The 16,162-nt window shown below is 43.1% G+C and overlaps 2 protein-coding genes across 2 annotated transcripts; both read right to left on the bottom strand.

Annotated features, from left to right (window-relative positions):
* Nucleotides 1-5,481: 5,481 nt before the first annotated feature.
* On the bottom strand, nt 5,482-8,878 carry LOC124682883. Its single transcript, XM_047217493.1, has 9 exons — nt 8,766-8,878; nt 8,384-8,657; nt 8,192-8,293; nt 8,023-8,105; nt 7,761-7,877; nt 6,961-7,063; nt 6,225-6,882; nt 5,698-5,888; nt 5,482-5,577 (listed from the first exon to the last, which is right to left on the bottom strand). The coding sequence occupies exons 1-9, from the start codon at nt 8,876-8,878 to the stop codon at nt 5,482-5,484; spliced, it is 1,737 nt and encodes a 578-aa protein (XP_047073449.1).
* A 3,995-nt stretch (nt 8,879-12,873) lies between these two features.
* LOC124682882 (uncharacterized protein At1g01500-like) lies at nt 12,874-14,956 on the bottom strand. The gene is made up of 2 exons (XM_047217492.1): nt 14,392-14,956; nt 12,874-13,118 (listed from the first exon to the last, which is right to left on the bottom strand). The coding sequence occupies exons 1-2, from the start codon at nt 14,893-14,895 to the stop codon at nt 12,894-12,896; spliced, it is 729 nt and encodes a 242-aa protein (XP_047073448.1). The 5' UTR covers nt 14,896-14,956; the 3' UTR covers nt 12,874-12,893.
* Between the last annotated feature and the right edge of the window lie 1,206 nt (nt 14,957-16,162).

Below are 16,162 nucleotides of genomic sequence, written 5' to 3'. Positions count from 1 at the left end.
TACTGGAATATATATTGTTCCAAGTCCAAGTGATAATATAGGAGTACTAGTTGAATGCCCGTGCGTTGCTACGGTCTTATTAATTTATTTCTTGACAAACATATAAGGATAATATTACAAAAATTCAGATATGTCCAAAGAGCTACATCAAATTCCAGAAATTGGAAGATACTTCTTTGCTTGAAATGCAATTCGATGAAATGATATAATTTGACATCGTATGCATAAAAATAAATAATCCAACAATCATCTGTTATATAATTATTTATTAAGTAAGATTCCACTTCACATGTATCCTGAAGCCCTGAAGACCGCTTCGTGTAATAGCTTTCATACACATTGCCCTTGCGATGTTGAAGCTCGCGCTAGGCTGTGAGATCTAGGAGTTGGTCTGTTACGCTTCATCTCTCACTTGAGCCCTTGTTTATCAGATTAGCCAATTGAACAAGAACTAAGCTTGTCATGGTTGCACCTCCACCTTTATGCGTCACTACTTTACCCAAAAAAAAATTAAAAGTTATTTATCATAACTATCATCCAATTTTATGAACACAAGCCATATTGGTGGTCCTTGCAATCGTTAGATTGAACGCTTCTTTAGAAACTCATTAAATTTAACTTTATCGCTATCAACTTTTTTGACAATAGTCTTGCTATTTCATGAGCTCTAAGTAGTTACTTACTATAATCTAGAAACATGTCAACCTCTGCATCTAACAACCCACCACTATGAAAAATGGAAGAAACTAATTAGCAGACATGTCTTATACGCACCCTTAACTTTCATGTATCCAAAATGCTAGTAACTAAATAAAGAAGAGCCTATATTTGTGGCAAAATAACATAAAAGCGTCATCAACCCGTGTGGACTCACTGCTCATTTTCTATTTTTTCAAGAAAACTCTCCTTGACTTAATTATTACTTAAATACCATCAAGTACTATTGTAGAAATAATTTATAAAAATATACTTCTGTATTTTTGCAGATTAACTCTTAGATACACAAACTTATTGGTTGTTAACCATGTCCATTGCCGGAACATGTACCAATTCCAAATAAATTGGTTGGACCAAGATTGCTAAATGAAAAATCTGCAAACTATTTCATGGCAAAAAGAAAACATAACAAAATTTCAAATTACCATCTGCTAGTGCAATCAATTGAACAAATCATGGACATAAAACAAATCAAAGAGAAATGAAGGGATAAGACCTCCTGAGCAATACACTGGTGGTCGAGCAGGCCAACATAGGTGGCGCACCTCGGGTGGAGGAGTTTGGTCGGCTGCAGGTGATCAAGATGCAGCAGATTGGTCAGAGAACACAGAGCTGCTCAAAATAGGAACTATCACCCCATAGTTTCTATTAGACAATGAAAGGCCAACCAATAATTCACATTTATTTTCTGCCATGAAACCTGGAGCCTACTACAATTCCTCTTGAACTTAATCATGCAATTGCACGGCAGAATCACCTAGAGTTGATACAAGCTATGCAGGTCAAAGAAAGAAAAAAAATATCTTATGAATCTACGACTGCAGATGGAAGTCAGCTCATGCGCAACCGATCGGATTAAGGCTCACTCACAATAGTAAACAAGAAAAATATCTAAGAACAAACTACTAAGAGAAAACCTATTCAATGATGCAAATAGGATATTTTTGCACTCATTTTTTCTCACATCAAGTAAATTCGTAATTTTTAGAGTGAAGAAAGGCACAATCTAAGCAATGATACCAAACAGATGATTACAATCTTTAACCAACTACCGTCTGTCATAGAAAAAGAAGAATAGAAATTGCTAACATGTTATACTAAGAAGAACATCAATCATCTCAGTTGGTCTACGCCATCATTCATAATTGGGTCATTGAAAATTATATGTATTAAGTACAACAATCAAGCAAACAACAACAGCTTCAACAGTATTATACCACAATGGTTATTTAATACATGAGCTTATGTTAGGGAGTTCCAAACCTTCAACATTTTGTCGGTCAACTGGGAGAGATAGACATAATGAAGTACCAGACTCCATATTCATGCATCCCAATAGGTAAGTACAGTTGAATATAGCCTAATAATCGAATGTGTTTAAATTTAGATATTTTTGGTGAAAAACAAAGACAATGTGAGGAAACAAGAAACTAACAACACCAAATCCTTGACCAGAAGAATCTTGTAGTCTCACATCCATATAGAAAGCGTGGACCTCTACAGGAAGTTGGTAGACTGCATAGCAGGAGTAACATGATAGCGACCTGTACAAGAGAAGTAACTTATCTGCAATTAATTCTCAAGAGTTTTTCTCATGATTCCAAAGTCTGTAGTTCATTTGTGAAAAAAAGAATGAAAGAGGTAAGCACTGAGCTAAAATGGTTTTGTGTTCATCGCCTTACCCAAGTGGTTGGATGCCGGCGTCTCCTCCGATTTGTCACAGGAAGGACGGCATGATCGCCAACAATGTGTCGCCGTCTCCACCTTTCTCTACTCCTCTCCTGTGGTTGGCCTTGTATTAAGCATCAGTTTGTTAATTTAGACTTGATTGATTCCTGGTGAGGATACATAATGCATTAAGATTAAACTAAAACTAAAAGGAAATCTTATTAATTGTTGATAAAAGTGTAGACAAAAAAGCAATGTAGATGAGAGAATTGAAATTGAATATACATCGGTACAATAGCAAGGATTATTAGTATTGCTTGGTTTTGATAATATTATCAGTGTTATAGGATCCTAGGTGGAAACATCAGCACCACTGACTCGGGTGCTGAGAAACCAATATATGTACCATTTCTCCGTAGGATCCCTGTTTACTCGTTGATCAGGCTGATTTCTTGCCTCATTATTGTTGTCCATACCATGATGTACTCTCCTTAGTGATTTTTTTATATTTTAGTTCGAACTGCAAGAAAAATGGAGCAACCAAAGAAATAGACTTACAGTGCAGGTTTTTGGAAAAAAAAAAGCTTATTTTGAAGTCAATGTAGATACTCAAGAACCCATAATTCAAACAAACCTGGAGTTTCACTCGGACAAAATAATGATCATTGCTTGTTACTTTGCACCCTTTCCATGAATAAATCAGGAATCGAAGAGAAAAGAAAAGATCGCTGGCACTATTCTCCTCCTGTAGATTGCAAATAATGAGGCTGAGATGGCCTGGTATAAGATAATAGTATGTCAATGGACCAAGAGATTTTGGAAAATCACATAGCACCACAAGATTTTGTAGAACTAAATTCGTTTGGATGCGGGATTTTAGCAACTCACAAAGTAACCACGGCGTGCATGACGAAGCTTCGGTAGACGGCAGGGTGGTTCCTCAGCGAGGCGCGCGCATAGCCGGTCGATCTTGGCGCGTCCCCTCGATCTCCCGAGCCGACGCTTGAAGTCGGCTTTTGGCTTGGAAGCCAAAATCTCCGGCACGAACAGGGAAGTCACATGGTGCGGGGGGTCGCGGGACCGGCCCGTCCAACCCATGGCCGCAGCCTGAGACAAAGCCGAATCATCCTCAGGAGCCTGGAGTAGGAGTAATAAATGGTGCCATGGCGGATCGGGAGGATTTTGATCGATGCTGATATGGTCGGGAGATGGAGACAAGCATGGTGGTTTAGGCAATTGAGATCACCAGGTCAGAAATTTGGCAATTAAGATTCGATATGATAGTGTGATTAGTCCCAGAGAGAGATGTAGGCAACGATTAAATCTTAATTTGAGAAATTTTGGTAGGAGATGAGGAGGGCTAAATCGTATCATGGAAAGCTCTTGAGAATTTTTATAATTAATTTCTACCGTGAGCGCTGACAAAGGAAAGGAAGGGCAACTTGCCATAAAATTAGATTGGACGAATAGGGAAGGAGGGGTAACTTGCCTAAAATTAGATTGGACGAAGCGGAGACCGTGAGATTGATTGGACGTACAGGATGTTCCCAATGACGACCATCAAACGCGTTGAGTGTCAAACGACCAACTCCAATTTAATAGTAAAGATTTTGTTTCGCGAAAAAAAATCTTAAGATTGAACAAGTCACCACTTCGTTGTTGACGCGAATGTCGCCTCCCACTAAAGAATATTTCGATTTTTTTATGAGACACCAAAGTGTTAAACCTGGGATTTAAACTCTGGTGGTCTGGGAATGCCACTACCCTCCTAACCATCCAATCACAGATTGGTTCTCAATCCTATGGTATTATGGTTTGTTTGGTTGCATCATGGAAAATCAAAGGACTCTTTCTAAAAGGTTTGGGTCGACTAAAAAAATAAAAGAAATGATGTAAGTATTTAAAAAGATCAAATTTGTGTCCACACAGATTTGAATCTGGGTGGTTAGGTTGTACATCCACTAAGCTTCTTGTCGATTAAATAATAAATATTATCAATGATATTATGTCGGTTAAAGAAATTCTTTTAGTATTCCTATATGACTCGTCAGATAAAACAACCATCATACAGCTGATGATTTCAATCCTCTGAATTGTTACAAAATATCTTCAAGGCAAAGAGGCCCTAGAATCAGCCTCCTTCACTAAGAAACATCCTAGTTTCCCAACAACCACGAGAATTCTTGTTCGGTCATGAAAGAAATGAATTGATTCATATGAAGTTCATTCAAATTCTTGTGAGATACGTGCATGACTTGGAATGGCACTAGTTAATGAGCATGTGTCGTGCAGGAATTATGGAGTTTTGTGAGCACTTCAAATTTGATTGACTTTTGAGTAAGGGAACTTGCTGTGTGCTTCTGAGGGGATAAGACAAAGCAGCCAGTCTAGCTTTCCACTAAACATCGTTTTCAGTGGATCTAGATGTTGAGCACCTAGTCCTACAACTAGAGGATTCATGTTTTCCCGTTTGGTGTCTCCTCAGGATTGGACCAGCTCATCTGCTGTCACAGCTTCTCCACCAAACCAGAACCCTTCTAGCACCTAGTCTAGTACTAGTCACAAATAAACTACAGGGTTAATTATAGAAATACTTTTAGATTCAGTTTAACATTTTTTTTTCCTCCTCCTTTTCTGATTTTTCTCTCACTGAAGCTTTGCTTGCCAGCTGCTACATTTGCTACTAGACTTTTGAGGTAATGTTGAAACCAGACTAGGTTTAAACCTTGCGATAAAACTGAAGCTTAACAATGTATTCGCATGTGAATCAAGTTACCATACACACAAAAAAAAAGTGAATCAAGTTCACAGTGGCACCTTGTTTCCTTCTGAACTCTGAACAATACACAGTACAAGCCAGTGTGTGTGTGTGTTGTAAACCTGATACTGATAGGAGTTCAGGGTCCTCTCATAGCATTGGCCATTGGGAGATTGTGTACAACTTCTATCACCACTGCTCTAGTACCAATGGCGTAGCATCAACTAGTTACAAAATCTGGAACCAGTTCTCCCTGCGAGTATGGCAGAACCCACATGAGGCAGAACGCAGATTGTTCTCAGGAGCCATTTCCTCACAACATGCATTCTTCAGTAGGATCATCTCTTCCCAAAGAAGTGCTCTATTTGAGATTGCCCGCTTTTGCCTCCAGCCTTCTGCTGAGCTTTGGGCCACAGTGCTGGAGTCTTGCTACCCTGCGGAGATTGATGCATGGGATTAGATTAGATAGTTAAGTTGCTTCTGCTGTCTGACAAAGAACAGGAGTATTTTCTCGGAAAAATAACAAGGCAAATGATAGAACCAGTTTAACTGACCTGGAACCGGCCATGATCTTTCAGGACTTTCACCTTTCCCCCGCGCCCGTCAGGCCCCACGGAAATCAGATTGCCCCTGTTTGCATTTGCATTTAGAGACCTAGGTGCTGCCATGCCCTTGGACCAATTGCCAATGCCTCTTCTTGCCCCTTCCAGACCAGTACTTCCATGTGGTGTTTCAAAATCATCATCTGATTGAAGACAAAAATGTATTCACTTCATAAGAATATTGAGTATAGCAGATTGACTAGAAATAAAAAGTTTATATATATCCAAAACAAATAGAAACAACCAAAGGAGGCTCTGAACCAGTAACTTTGTATAGAATTATTCCAAATTTATCTCTTCATTCCATTTGGAAAACTAACCACATATTATATGCTTTCTTTTTTACTGGCATTGTAGAATGCAAAACTGAAAAGTTATTCCTTGTACTGAAAACTACCCTAGTCTCCTCTTACCAATGCATGTGAAATATACGGAACTTGAATTCACAAATTATTTGCTTGAACCATACAAAAACTCACCAGAAAGAGAATTTAAATTGTGAAATTGCTGAGGTCCAGTGCCAGAAGCCAGCCGAGTTGCTTGTTTAGAGATGGCATCAATTGTCAGTGCTTGTTTCTTCCATGAGGTTGTATCGTTCATGCTTCTCGAAACGGGAAGCTCTTGAACGTTTTGGGGTTTTGTCTTCATAATATTCTCCTGAAATGTTGATTTCCCAGTTGCCACTGTGTGCTTCAAAAAGGAAGGCTCGCATCGAAATGTCGTGGGCTCGTTGTTATCATGTTCAAAACGACCGGACTGATTCTGTGCATCCAAAGTGTAATCACTGTTCCCAAATGGCTTGGTAGAACATTTTATCAGGTGGTCATCATCACCATCTAAGTCTATCACATCTGTAAACTTCGTGTCCATGTTGTCTTTCAAGTTCAGATCATTTTTAGCTTCAGGAGTCAACTGGTTCAAGTGAGCCTTCTCGTTGCTTCCATCCTGCATCAAGTCATCACGCTTCGCAGTTTGATTCCCATATCTAGCACTTGGACTAGACAAACCATTATTAGCAGTGGGATTTACTGGATTTGTCTGGTTCTGGTCTGCTTTAAATTTCTTTGAAGACCTCAAGTCCCTGATGACATTATTCTCCTTTTCTTCCAGTTCCTTCTGAAGGTCTAGCACCCTTGCCTGCTTTTACTTGCATAGGTCAAGGCTCAAACTAAATATGTACATTCACGAACAGATTTTAGGTTGACTTGAGCATACCCTCAACTTCTTTATCAGCTCACTGGCCTTCTCAATCTTCTGCTTAGCGCGAGTTTCAGATCTTCCCAGATGATTGCATTGGACCATCAAATCTTTGTAGCTCCTAGAAAAAAAATGCATTACTAATTTCTCCAAGCATGAATGAAAGAGTACTCGTAGCTTTTGGAAAGAAAAATAAAATTGGCTTCATCAGGTTAAGTAAAATTTCAGTTGTGGCAATATCCAGTATAACAGAGAAAAGGAGCTATTCGCCAGAAAGCGCTAAAATTCACTGCTAACAAAATCGCTGCTTCTTTGTCTAATCTGTGTGGAACTGACTCCCGAACGGAGCATTATTTGACCATCTAATGTAATTCATTTGATACTGGTAATGGCTGAGCATCGAAACTGTTTCAACTCACAATTCCCACTTCATAGCTAAATACTGACTATTGTTTATGTTGAAACTGTCTCAACTCACAACTGCCACTTGATAGCTGAAAAACTGAAACTGTCTCAACTCACAAGTCCCACTTCATAGCTGAAATACTAACTATCGTTTATGTTGAGGACCTTACACTTCCTTAAAAAATCCAAAGTTCCACAACCTGTCATTGGAACTAAAATGCTAAAGGACAGTCTATATTATAGCTGAAATACTGACTATAATTTATGTTTGGTGTTTCGGGTCTTTTTGTTTGCTTTGCTTTCATTGCAAGACCGACACCATTTTTGTGATTTCTTCTAATACAATGGCACACATTTAGGTGTGGTTTGACAAAACAAAAAAAAAAGCAACAAATCCCTGGAGTTAAATATACCTGTTGCGAAGAGCAAGCGATCTCTTCAGGACGTCAACAGCATTCTCAAGATTACCATGGTTACCCAGTGAAGCCAGCTTTAGGATCTCTTCCTCCTGAAGGTTCATGTCTGTCGACCTAATTGACAGGAGATTAATACAGATACATTTCACTCATCAAACACAAATATTTGTGCACATTTCAGACTAAATAGGCATACAGCTACCAGCCGGCAAGGCTGTTCAGAAGTCTCAAAATGTATACAAGCAAAAAATAGGCATACAGCTTCAGCGCAGCAAGCTCCTTTGCCAACGCAAGGCTTCTCTCCTGCAACCTCCCACACTCCGTAGTCCTCCTCGACAGCTCCTGCCACGAATTTACCAACATAATTCAGTCCATGTCTGGATGCAGAGAAAGGTGAAAAAATCCGGCCACCTGAACAATCCCCTCACCTCTGTTTTCACATTGAGCTGCAGCTGCACATACTCTTTCTCCTTCCTAGCCGCCTCCCGCATCGTCTCCGCCGCTGCCGCCTTCTCCTTCCACCTGACGACCTGTACCAAGAACCACCAAGAAACCATCAGCAAACCACGCAAATCACCAGCCCGATAACGAGATCCGGCAGGCGTAGCAGCAGCACTGGCCTCGGCGTTAAGCTTCTGGATCCCGTCGCGCTGCTCGTCGAGCACCCGGCCAAGGGACGCCGCCTTCTGCTCCAGGCGCGCGACCTCGGCGGCGAGCGCCTCCGGGTCGGCGTCCTGCGACGAGCGGGGGGACGCCTGCGTGGGGCACGCGCCTGTGGACTGGAAGAAGAGGCGGGTCGGCGGGTGGGAGGCGCCGCATGCCCGCTTGCAGATGGGGCACGTGCCCTTCTTCTTGCCGCCCGCGCCAGGGCAGTACTCCAGCCATTGCTCCACGCTGCAACAACAACAACCAATAAGCCTCTGCTTTAGCCAGCCACTGAAAGAATTTGAATGGGGGAGAACAGAAGAAGAGAAATTGATTCGGGGCGAGGGCAGGGCGGACCAGAGGGCGTGGAAGACGTGGCCGCAGGAGGGGAGGCAGTAGAGGTGCTGGTCGGAGAGCGGGCGGAGGTCCTCGTAGCAGATTGTGCAGACCGGCCACGCGGCGGCGGTCATGTCGGCGTCGGCGTCGGCGTCGGCGGCGGCATCCAGAGGGGAGCGGGCTCCTCTTCTTGTGGTTGGTTTTTGGGCCGGGGGAGGGAAACCAAGTGGTTTCGCATTTTGTTCCGCGGGCGTTTTCGGAAATGCCAGGTTTCGTGGCGGGAAGTTTTTATATCTTTTCCTCTCTTTTATTTGTAGTCGATTCTTAAATCTTTTTTTTAAACGTCGATTCTTAAATCTTAGTCGAGGAAACTAATTTGTGAAATAGGTAATAGGGGTGGTGGTTTAAAAGATATTTTTTGCAACACTTGGGATAAAAAAAACTGCTCCAACATGCATATGCTCATGCAATTTTTTGCATCATGTGTGCAAATTTGCATCACCTGGTCAGGTGACTTAAAATAAATTTTCTGCCGCGGGCAGTTCAACCGCCATCTACAACTTTTTCCCGCCGCTTCCCACCGTTGAATCTGATGATGGGTGCTCTATTGTATCATCTAGTATGACAAAAATTAATTTGGTGCCCTAAAAGTAAGAAACAAATGCTTAAAACTATTGTTGGCTACCCTATTTTGCATCATCTATTTGAGATGCTCTAAGGGTTTCCTTGGAAACAGACGATAACGAAATAGAAAACTGAATGGAACTAGTGATGTTCATACCTATCAAATTTCATAAGAACTTGGTATTGAACTATTTGCATATGCATATGAAAAAAGGTCCTTGTATTGTATGCCACATTGCCACTAGAGATTCTTTACCCCTTCCTTACTAAGATAAGTGGAGGCAAAAGTTTTTCCTCGTCATTACTTGAGAAAAGGAGTTGTTTTGTTAATTTGTGGGAAAAATAGGTAAAAAGTGTCACAACACGAATAAGAAAGAACGATGAACCACAACTTAACCGGCCTAGTGAACACCTCACAAAACCCCACTACCACAAAAGGATCGACAAAATGCTCCCAATACACAACTCCTACAAAACTCCAAGACGGGGGACTCGACAACTCAACCAAGAGACTGAACACAAACCATCATGCGGCCACATACCCTCCACTATAGATCCATTCTTGTTGCTTTTGCTCTCAAAAGATGGCTCTTCGAAGATGTCAGATCCCATCTTGGGTTTGCCCCTAAGAGCTTTCGCCTTCAAGAGGCAACCAATAGTCTTGCCCAACCTAAGGCTAGTGGCATCAAATATGGCGATGAATTTGCAAAGGCTTTCTTTTTTGGTAAAGAGAACCCCGAGAACTAGACCAACACATCAAACTTGCCACCCACATAAACCATATGTCCAAAGGACTCAGCGAGTGAAAAAGGCGCGAGGCATAACTTCGACCGAGGACTCCAAGAGTAGGCTGGAATTAAGCAGGACGATAGAAGGCCATCAAAGGGGGCGGACAACTCCCTGCCGACGGGATCCCATATGGATATGATACATGCCGCAACACAGACAACCACCTCGTCCTGGCAGAAGCACCCACGCCAGTCTCCCCAACTAGGGATGGCAACTGGTCCGCTCCCCAATGGGGAGTGCCTTCTCATCTCATCGGGAAACTTTTTTCCATCCCCATTCCATTGGATTCGGGACGGGGATAGGGTTCTCTATTAAGAAGCTATATTTCAATTAGCTTCTCGTAATTTATGATCTTACATATTTTACAAAAAAAAGCAACTTCGTAATACGTATGTGATAAAATGACAACAAACTAGTATCATTTGTTGAATATTATTGAAATCTAACACAATATTACAACACTTTTCATATAAAAAGTATATCAATTTTTAATGTATACGCTAGTATAATGGGGGATAGCTGGAAACGGGCATGGGAGAAATTTTAATCCCCCAATCAATCGATATATATTTTACCCCCAATTGGATTACGAAGTATGCTTTCTCTAGATTGATGAATAGTCGTATTTTAGATAGCGGAAATCAAAGTTTCGCATACCCATCTCCTAATGGATGAATTTTCCACGAATTTGTGAGGAACGACCCCATTGCCATCCCTATTCCCAACTCGTTCGCATGGGAGGAGGCTCTAGGATGAATGTGTCGTCTCTAGCATCAACCACGCGCACGTGGCACATGGTAGCGACGTCGAAGGCGGTGAAGCCTCCCAGGACCGGAAGCGGCTATCACTGGGCCCCATCACATGTCTCAAGAATGCTCTGTGATGCCCTTCGATTCCATCCGGTGGCACACATGCGTCGTGGCGTCGTCTCGGTTGTGCGACCTTTCGGGCACACCCACGACAAAGTGGTGTCGGTGCGTAGTGTGGTCTCGGATGCGTGTTGTCCTTCGACTACGTTGATGGTGTAGTGTCGTTGTTGGGTCCCTCAGCCATGTCGTGCGGGCTCTTCTTTGTGATCATTGTGTCTGGGTCACGATGAGTCTTCTCATCGATCCACCCCCCAGGTTTTGCGGGGTGGCCATTTTTCTCAAATTCTTGTGTTTTATTGGTGTGTGTTTTTCTTTTTCTTCTCCTCTCATATAACTTCCGTTGTTCTAGTTCATTTGAACCTATCTCATAGAAGCCTCATACTCTCTGGTTCATTTGAACCTATCTCATAGAGGCCTCATAGGCAACTTTAAATGAAATATATTTAAGTCGGGACTCGTTCCCCGGTGAAATATACGTACTCAAGAACCAACTCCGCTTCAACACTGGCCAGCCAGAGGCCAAATAGGCACCGACGTGCCATGCCAGAGGCGACGCCAGCAAGCAAAGAGGCGTTATGGAAATACTCACTCTCACAAACCATGTCAGATTCGTTCTTTACAACTTTTCGCTCCGATACCAAGTTCGTCAACAGACATACCAAACGTTCCACAAGTGAATTAAGAATCTTTGCGTGACGATTTTAGCCGAATTGTTAGCAAATCAGAAGGCCTTCAAAAAGACAGCTCTCCACGGGAAAAGACAGCCGCCGCCTCTCCAAAATCCTAGCCGTCTCCACTTTAGCCTTCTCCATAGATCGGTTCCCCCTCTTTCGGTCAACTTCGCGTGTGTAAAGTTTTCAATAAAAGTTGTGTTTTCAGTTGATTATGTTCGATTTTTGGTAGTCGTCTTCTTGCTGGTTTTCCCTCAATAGAGATGGCATCGTGTGCAATAAGTGATCTTCGGGCTTTCGTTCGACAACGAGATCTCCTTCCCGACGTTAATGGTGGTGTTGAAAGATTACAATCCTCTATGTATGGGTTTTCAGATCTTACTTCCCCAGATCAATTTTGGATTTTTTATCGTTGTTGCCGCGAGGAGGATTGTCCTCGTAGTTTTTGTCTCGGCTGCTACGTCCTCGACAATGGTGATTCGTACTATCGGTTCTCCATCGACGACGACAAAGCTAGTCGGTTGTTACTAGTGTTGGTACTCTTGCCGATATTGAATGACTGCTTTAATGGTTGCGTGCGTGCACACAACTTTGGCATTGCGGCTCAAAAAACTATGAGAGCACTTTCGTCGGTATTTACAGGTCTATAGTTCGTTATCTATCTTTGGCTGCCTTCTGAAGAGTACAAGATTGTGTTATGGAAGAAGAAAAAATTTGAAGACCTCGAAGATTTGTTACTATCTTTTAGACTTTATTTTGTAATCGTTGGAGTCAGTTCATGTATCTCTACCATGTACTATTTGTTACTATGAATATATGTGGTATTGATTGTCAAAAAAAAAATCTTTGCGTGATGATTCATACTTCTAGCTAGTGTTTAATAAGAGAAACCTCCAACAGTTGCCCAAAAAAAGAAACTCCAACAATGTCAGCTCATAGCAGTTACATTTGTAAGTGTACAGAAGGTCGCCATTGTTGCAGCTCCTGCATCTTGAGAACGCTCCTGACAAAAAAAATTCACAAGTCCAGGGAGCACCTTCACGGTTCTATACACGGTGAGAGTGCCGATGATGTACACAAGCCAAAAACTCTACACAAACAGCAAATACGAACAGCAAATCCAACAACTCTATACAACAATTCACTCGTACTGGATGGGCTGTCTCTACTGGCCGGGTGTCTTTGCCATGACAGTTTCAGAAGAACCTTCGCTTCAAGTTCCTTGCCGTTGCCTGGTAGGAGCTCATGAGGAGCCCAACACCTATGCCAACTCCAACACAGACTCCCAGGCCAATCCCGACGCCAACCCTAACACCAGCATTGAACCATGTAAGTTGCCCGTCCTCGTCCTCGGAGTACCAACCTTCAGGGTATGGCCTGGTTCCTATGTTCATGTCGTTGTCGTCTTCATCACCCATAGCCTGCCAAAGAGATCCATATCTAAAATTAATTAACCAAAATTTGGGCATTTAATAAACAACAAAACTAGGATTCTCCCCAAGCATTGTGTTTCAATTGAAGGAAGAAGAACAGTCACACGGCAAAGACCCCAAGAGGGCAAGACAATGCCAGTAATAAACAGGACATCAAATGCTGTAATAGTCCAACTTTAACCATAATTTCGCACTCTCTGGGAACCTTAAATGCAATCAGAGTATCTGAAAGACTGAAACGACAAGATATAAACAAAACCCACGGCACCTAGTATCTGTGAGAGATGCTACGCAGACTTTACAAAGAGAGAATTAGGAAGTACACCTGAACTAATAGTGTAATTCTCAATGCTTTCAAGTTTCAAACCCTTCACATATGACACGGGTCTGGTTGTGAAGTGAATGCAGCATTGATTGCACTGTTAGATAATCAAATCATATAAGTAGATATAACAATACCTACTTGATCAAATTTTAAAGAGAGTGAAAGCATACACATGAAAAGCAAGCTACTAAGTACAATAGTAGCATCCCTGGGCCACCAGTTCCTATCTTACTGTAGAGATATGACACTTGATATGATCATTTTAAGATGAGACCTACAAGTATGATCTAACACACAATCAGATGGCAAAGAAAGAAGTTGCATCCAGAAATCATAATATCCAAGCTATACTAGCCAATCAGAAATAAATGAGACTATATGGGCAAGGATTTCCATCCACATACAATATATTTATTATCATACCATACCACACTAAACCAGGATACAAGTCAAAGATGCTATCATCAGAATATCATCCGCCGCTAATTAAGCGCAGAAAGTTACAGCTTCACAGGTCCATGATTACTCGCACAACATATATTTCCAGCAATCGAGGTGGAAAGCAATGCAAGTTTGCAGCCACAAACACAGCGCACCAGCAAAGCGTTTACAATGACGACACACCACTACATTTGATAAAATGACAATGCAGCTATGCCCAAAATTATATCACATTACAGTACTACATGCGTATCAAGAACTGGAAGAGAAGTCCACACATATATGGGGCCATCAAAGCTTTTGCTCGTCATTGGGCGGAAATCAATAGTTCAAACAAGTAGCACACAGCCACATTATGCAGTCTACCCATATTTAGTACATTAGGCTCCATTTTTGTTTGTACAATCGTTCATATATCAATGCTACTTCCTCTGTAGGTCATATTAATCAGTATAAGATGAAGCAATAAATGTTCTCGAATTTTGATTGACTGACCGTCAAAGTCGCTGATCGCCGTCGAACCAGCCCGCCTGCAGCTTCTTCAGGGGTGGCGAGCCGCAGTGCGTGCGTGAGGACGGCTGGCTCGCCTGCGCAGCACCCAGCAACATAGACCTCAAAGGCGGAGACCGAGGCCGCCGCTCCAGCGGAGGGGACGCAGTCGATCGCCCAGGCGGGGGAATCGGCCTTGGAGTCAGTGCGCCGGCGCAGGGAACCCCGCAGGAGGGCGGCGCCCCGGTGGTCCGCGACCTCGAAAGTGGCTTCGGGCGGGGGGAGGCGCGCGGCCGCTGTGGAGACATAGGTGGCCTCGCCGGAGGAGGGGTCGCGGCGGTCGAGGCGGAGAGGGATGGAGGAGGGGGAGGCCTCGCCGCCGTCGGGGTGGATGGCCAGCGCGAGGGCGAGGCTGGGCGGGGCGGCAGCTCCGGAGATGCGAGGTGAGAGGCGCACGTAGAAGAGGCGGACCTCGAGGCAGCCGCCGGTGTCCGGCGCCGGCTGGTCCATCCGCGCTGCGCGAGGTGGGGAGCGCGGGATTAGCTTAGGGTTCCGCCATTGCGAGGCTTAAAGGTGGAGACGAATGGTTAATTAATTGAAATTACCGGTTAGAGTGAGCCACGCAAAGCGAGAAAATTAGATTAGGTAAATTAGTTAGAGCATCTCCAGCGCGGCATATTTCGGTGCTGTGCTGCGGGCCCTCTATAAAGGTATACCGCGCGATGTGATAAGATTTACTTCACCGGACGCGCTAAAATATACCGCGAGCGTAAAAAATATTTTCCGTCGGGCGCTTCAAAATACAGCACGCGCCGATGGAAAACAACTTTGATACACACTATGCATTCGACAAGATTAAATGGTCACACAAATCATGAAACAAATGATCTACCATAGTTTAAATGGACATAAAGTGCAACACACACATCACATAGTTCAAGAACCACACACAACATGACATAGTTCAAAAAAGCACACACAACATATGGTTCAAATGTACACAAAGTGCAACACATAATTTGCATATCACAAATGCAAGATATAATCTCACACTTCCGCATTTTCCAAGTCATCACCATCTTTTGCTTCTTCATCGACACCTTGGCTTGAAGGAGGAATAGTAGGATCCATAGAGGCCACGAATCCTCCCGGTGGTGCTCCCATGGCTCCATACACACCACTCATCGATGATCCATAGCCCCTCCGAAGACTCCTCCATAGCTTGGTCCTCCCACGCCGGCCATGCCTCCAAAGCCTCCCATGCCGGCCATGACTCCCATGGCGGGCATGCCTCCCACACCGGGCATGCCTCCCATGTCGGCCATGCCTCCCATACCGGGCATGCCTCCCATGCCTCCTCCAAACATGGGCATGCCTCCTCCAAACATGTCGGCCGTGGATGTGTTCATGTTGGCCACAAACAGTTGAAAGAACATCTCTCATATTATGTTTTGTGTGTTTTATGTCAATGTATGTGATACACTAATGTTTGTTTAAGTGGTACAGGGATTATATAGATACATTTTTATGTGTGTTGGATGTGGTCAGTTCGTCAAAAAGATGCAGAAAAAAGATCATCGAGCCGGATAATCCGGGCCGGATATTTCCAAAATATTCGGCCCCTGAGTTTTCGGCTAAGGACTTGAGGATTTGCGGCTCAGTATGCTTCGGATAGGGGCCGGACATTTGCCCGGATATTGTCCCGGTTTTGTCCCAAGGCCGGATTATCCGGGCCGGACATTTCGGAAATATCCGGCCCCTCGAAAATGGCTAAGGA

This window comes from Lolium rigidum, chromosome 1 (assembly GCF_022539505.1).
Source record: "Lolium rigidum isolate FL_2022 chromosome 1, APGP_CSIRO_Lrig_0.1, whole genome shotgun sequence".
Lineage (NCBI taxonomy): Eukaryota > Viridiplantae > Streptophyta > Magnoliopsida > Poales > Poaceae > Lolium > Lolium rigidum.
This window is presented reverse-complemented; position numbering and strand designations above follow the sequence as displayed.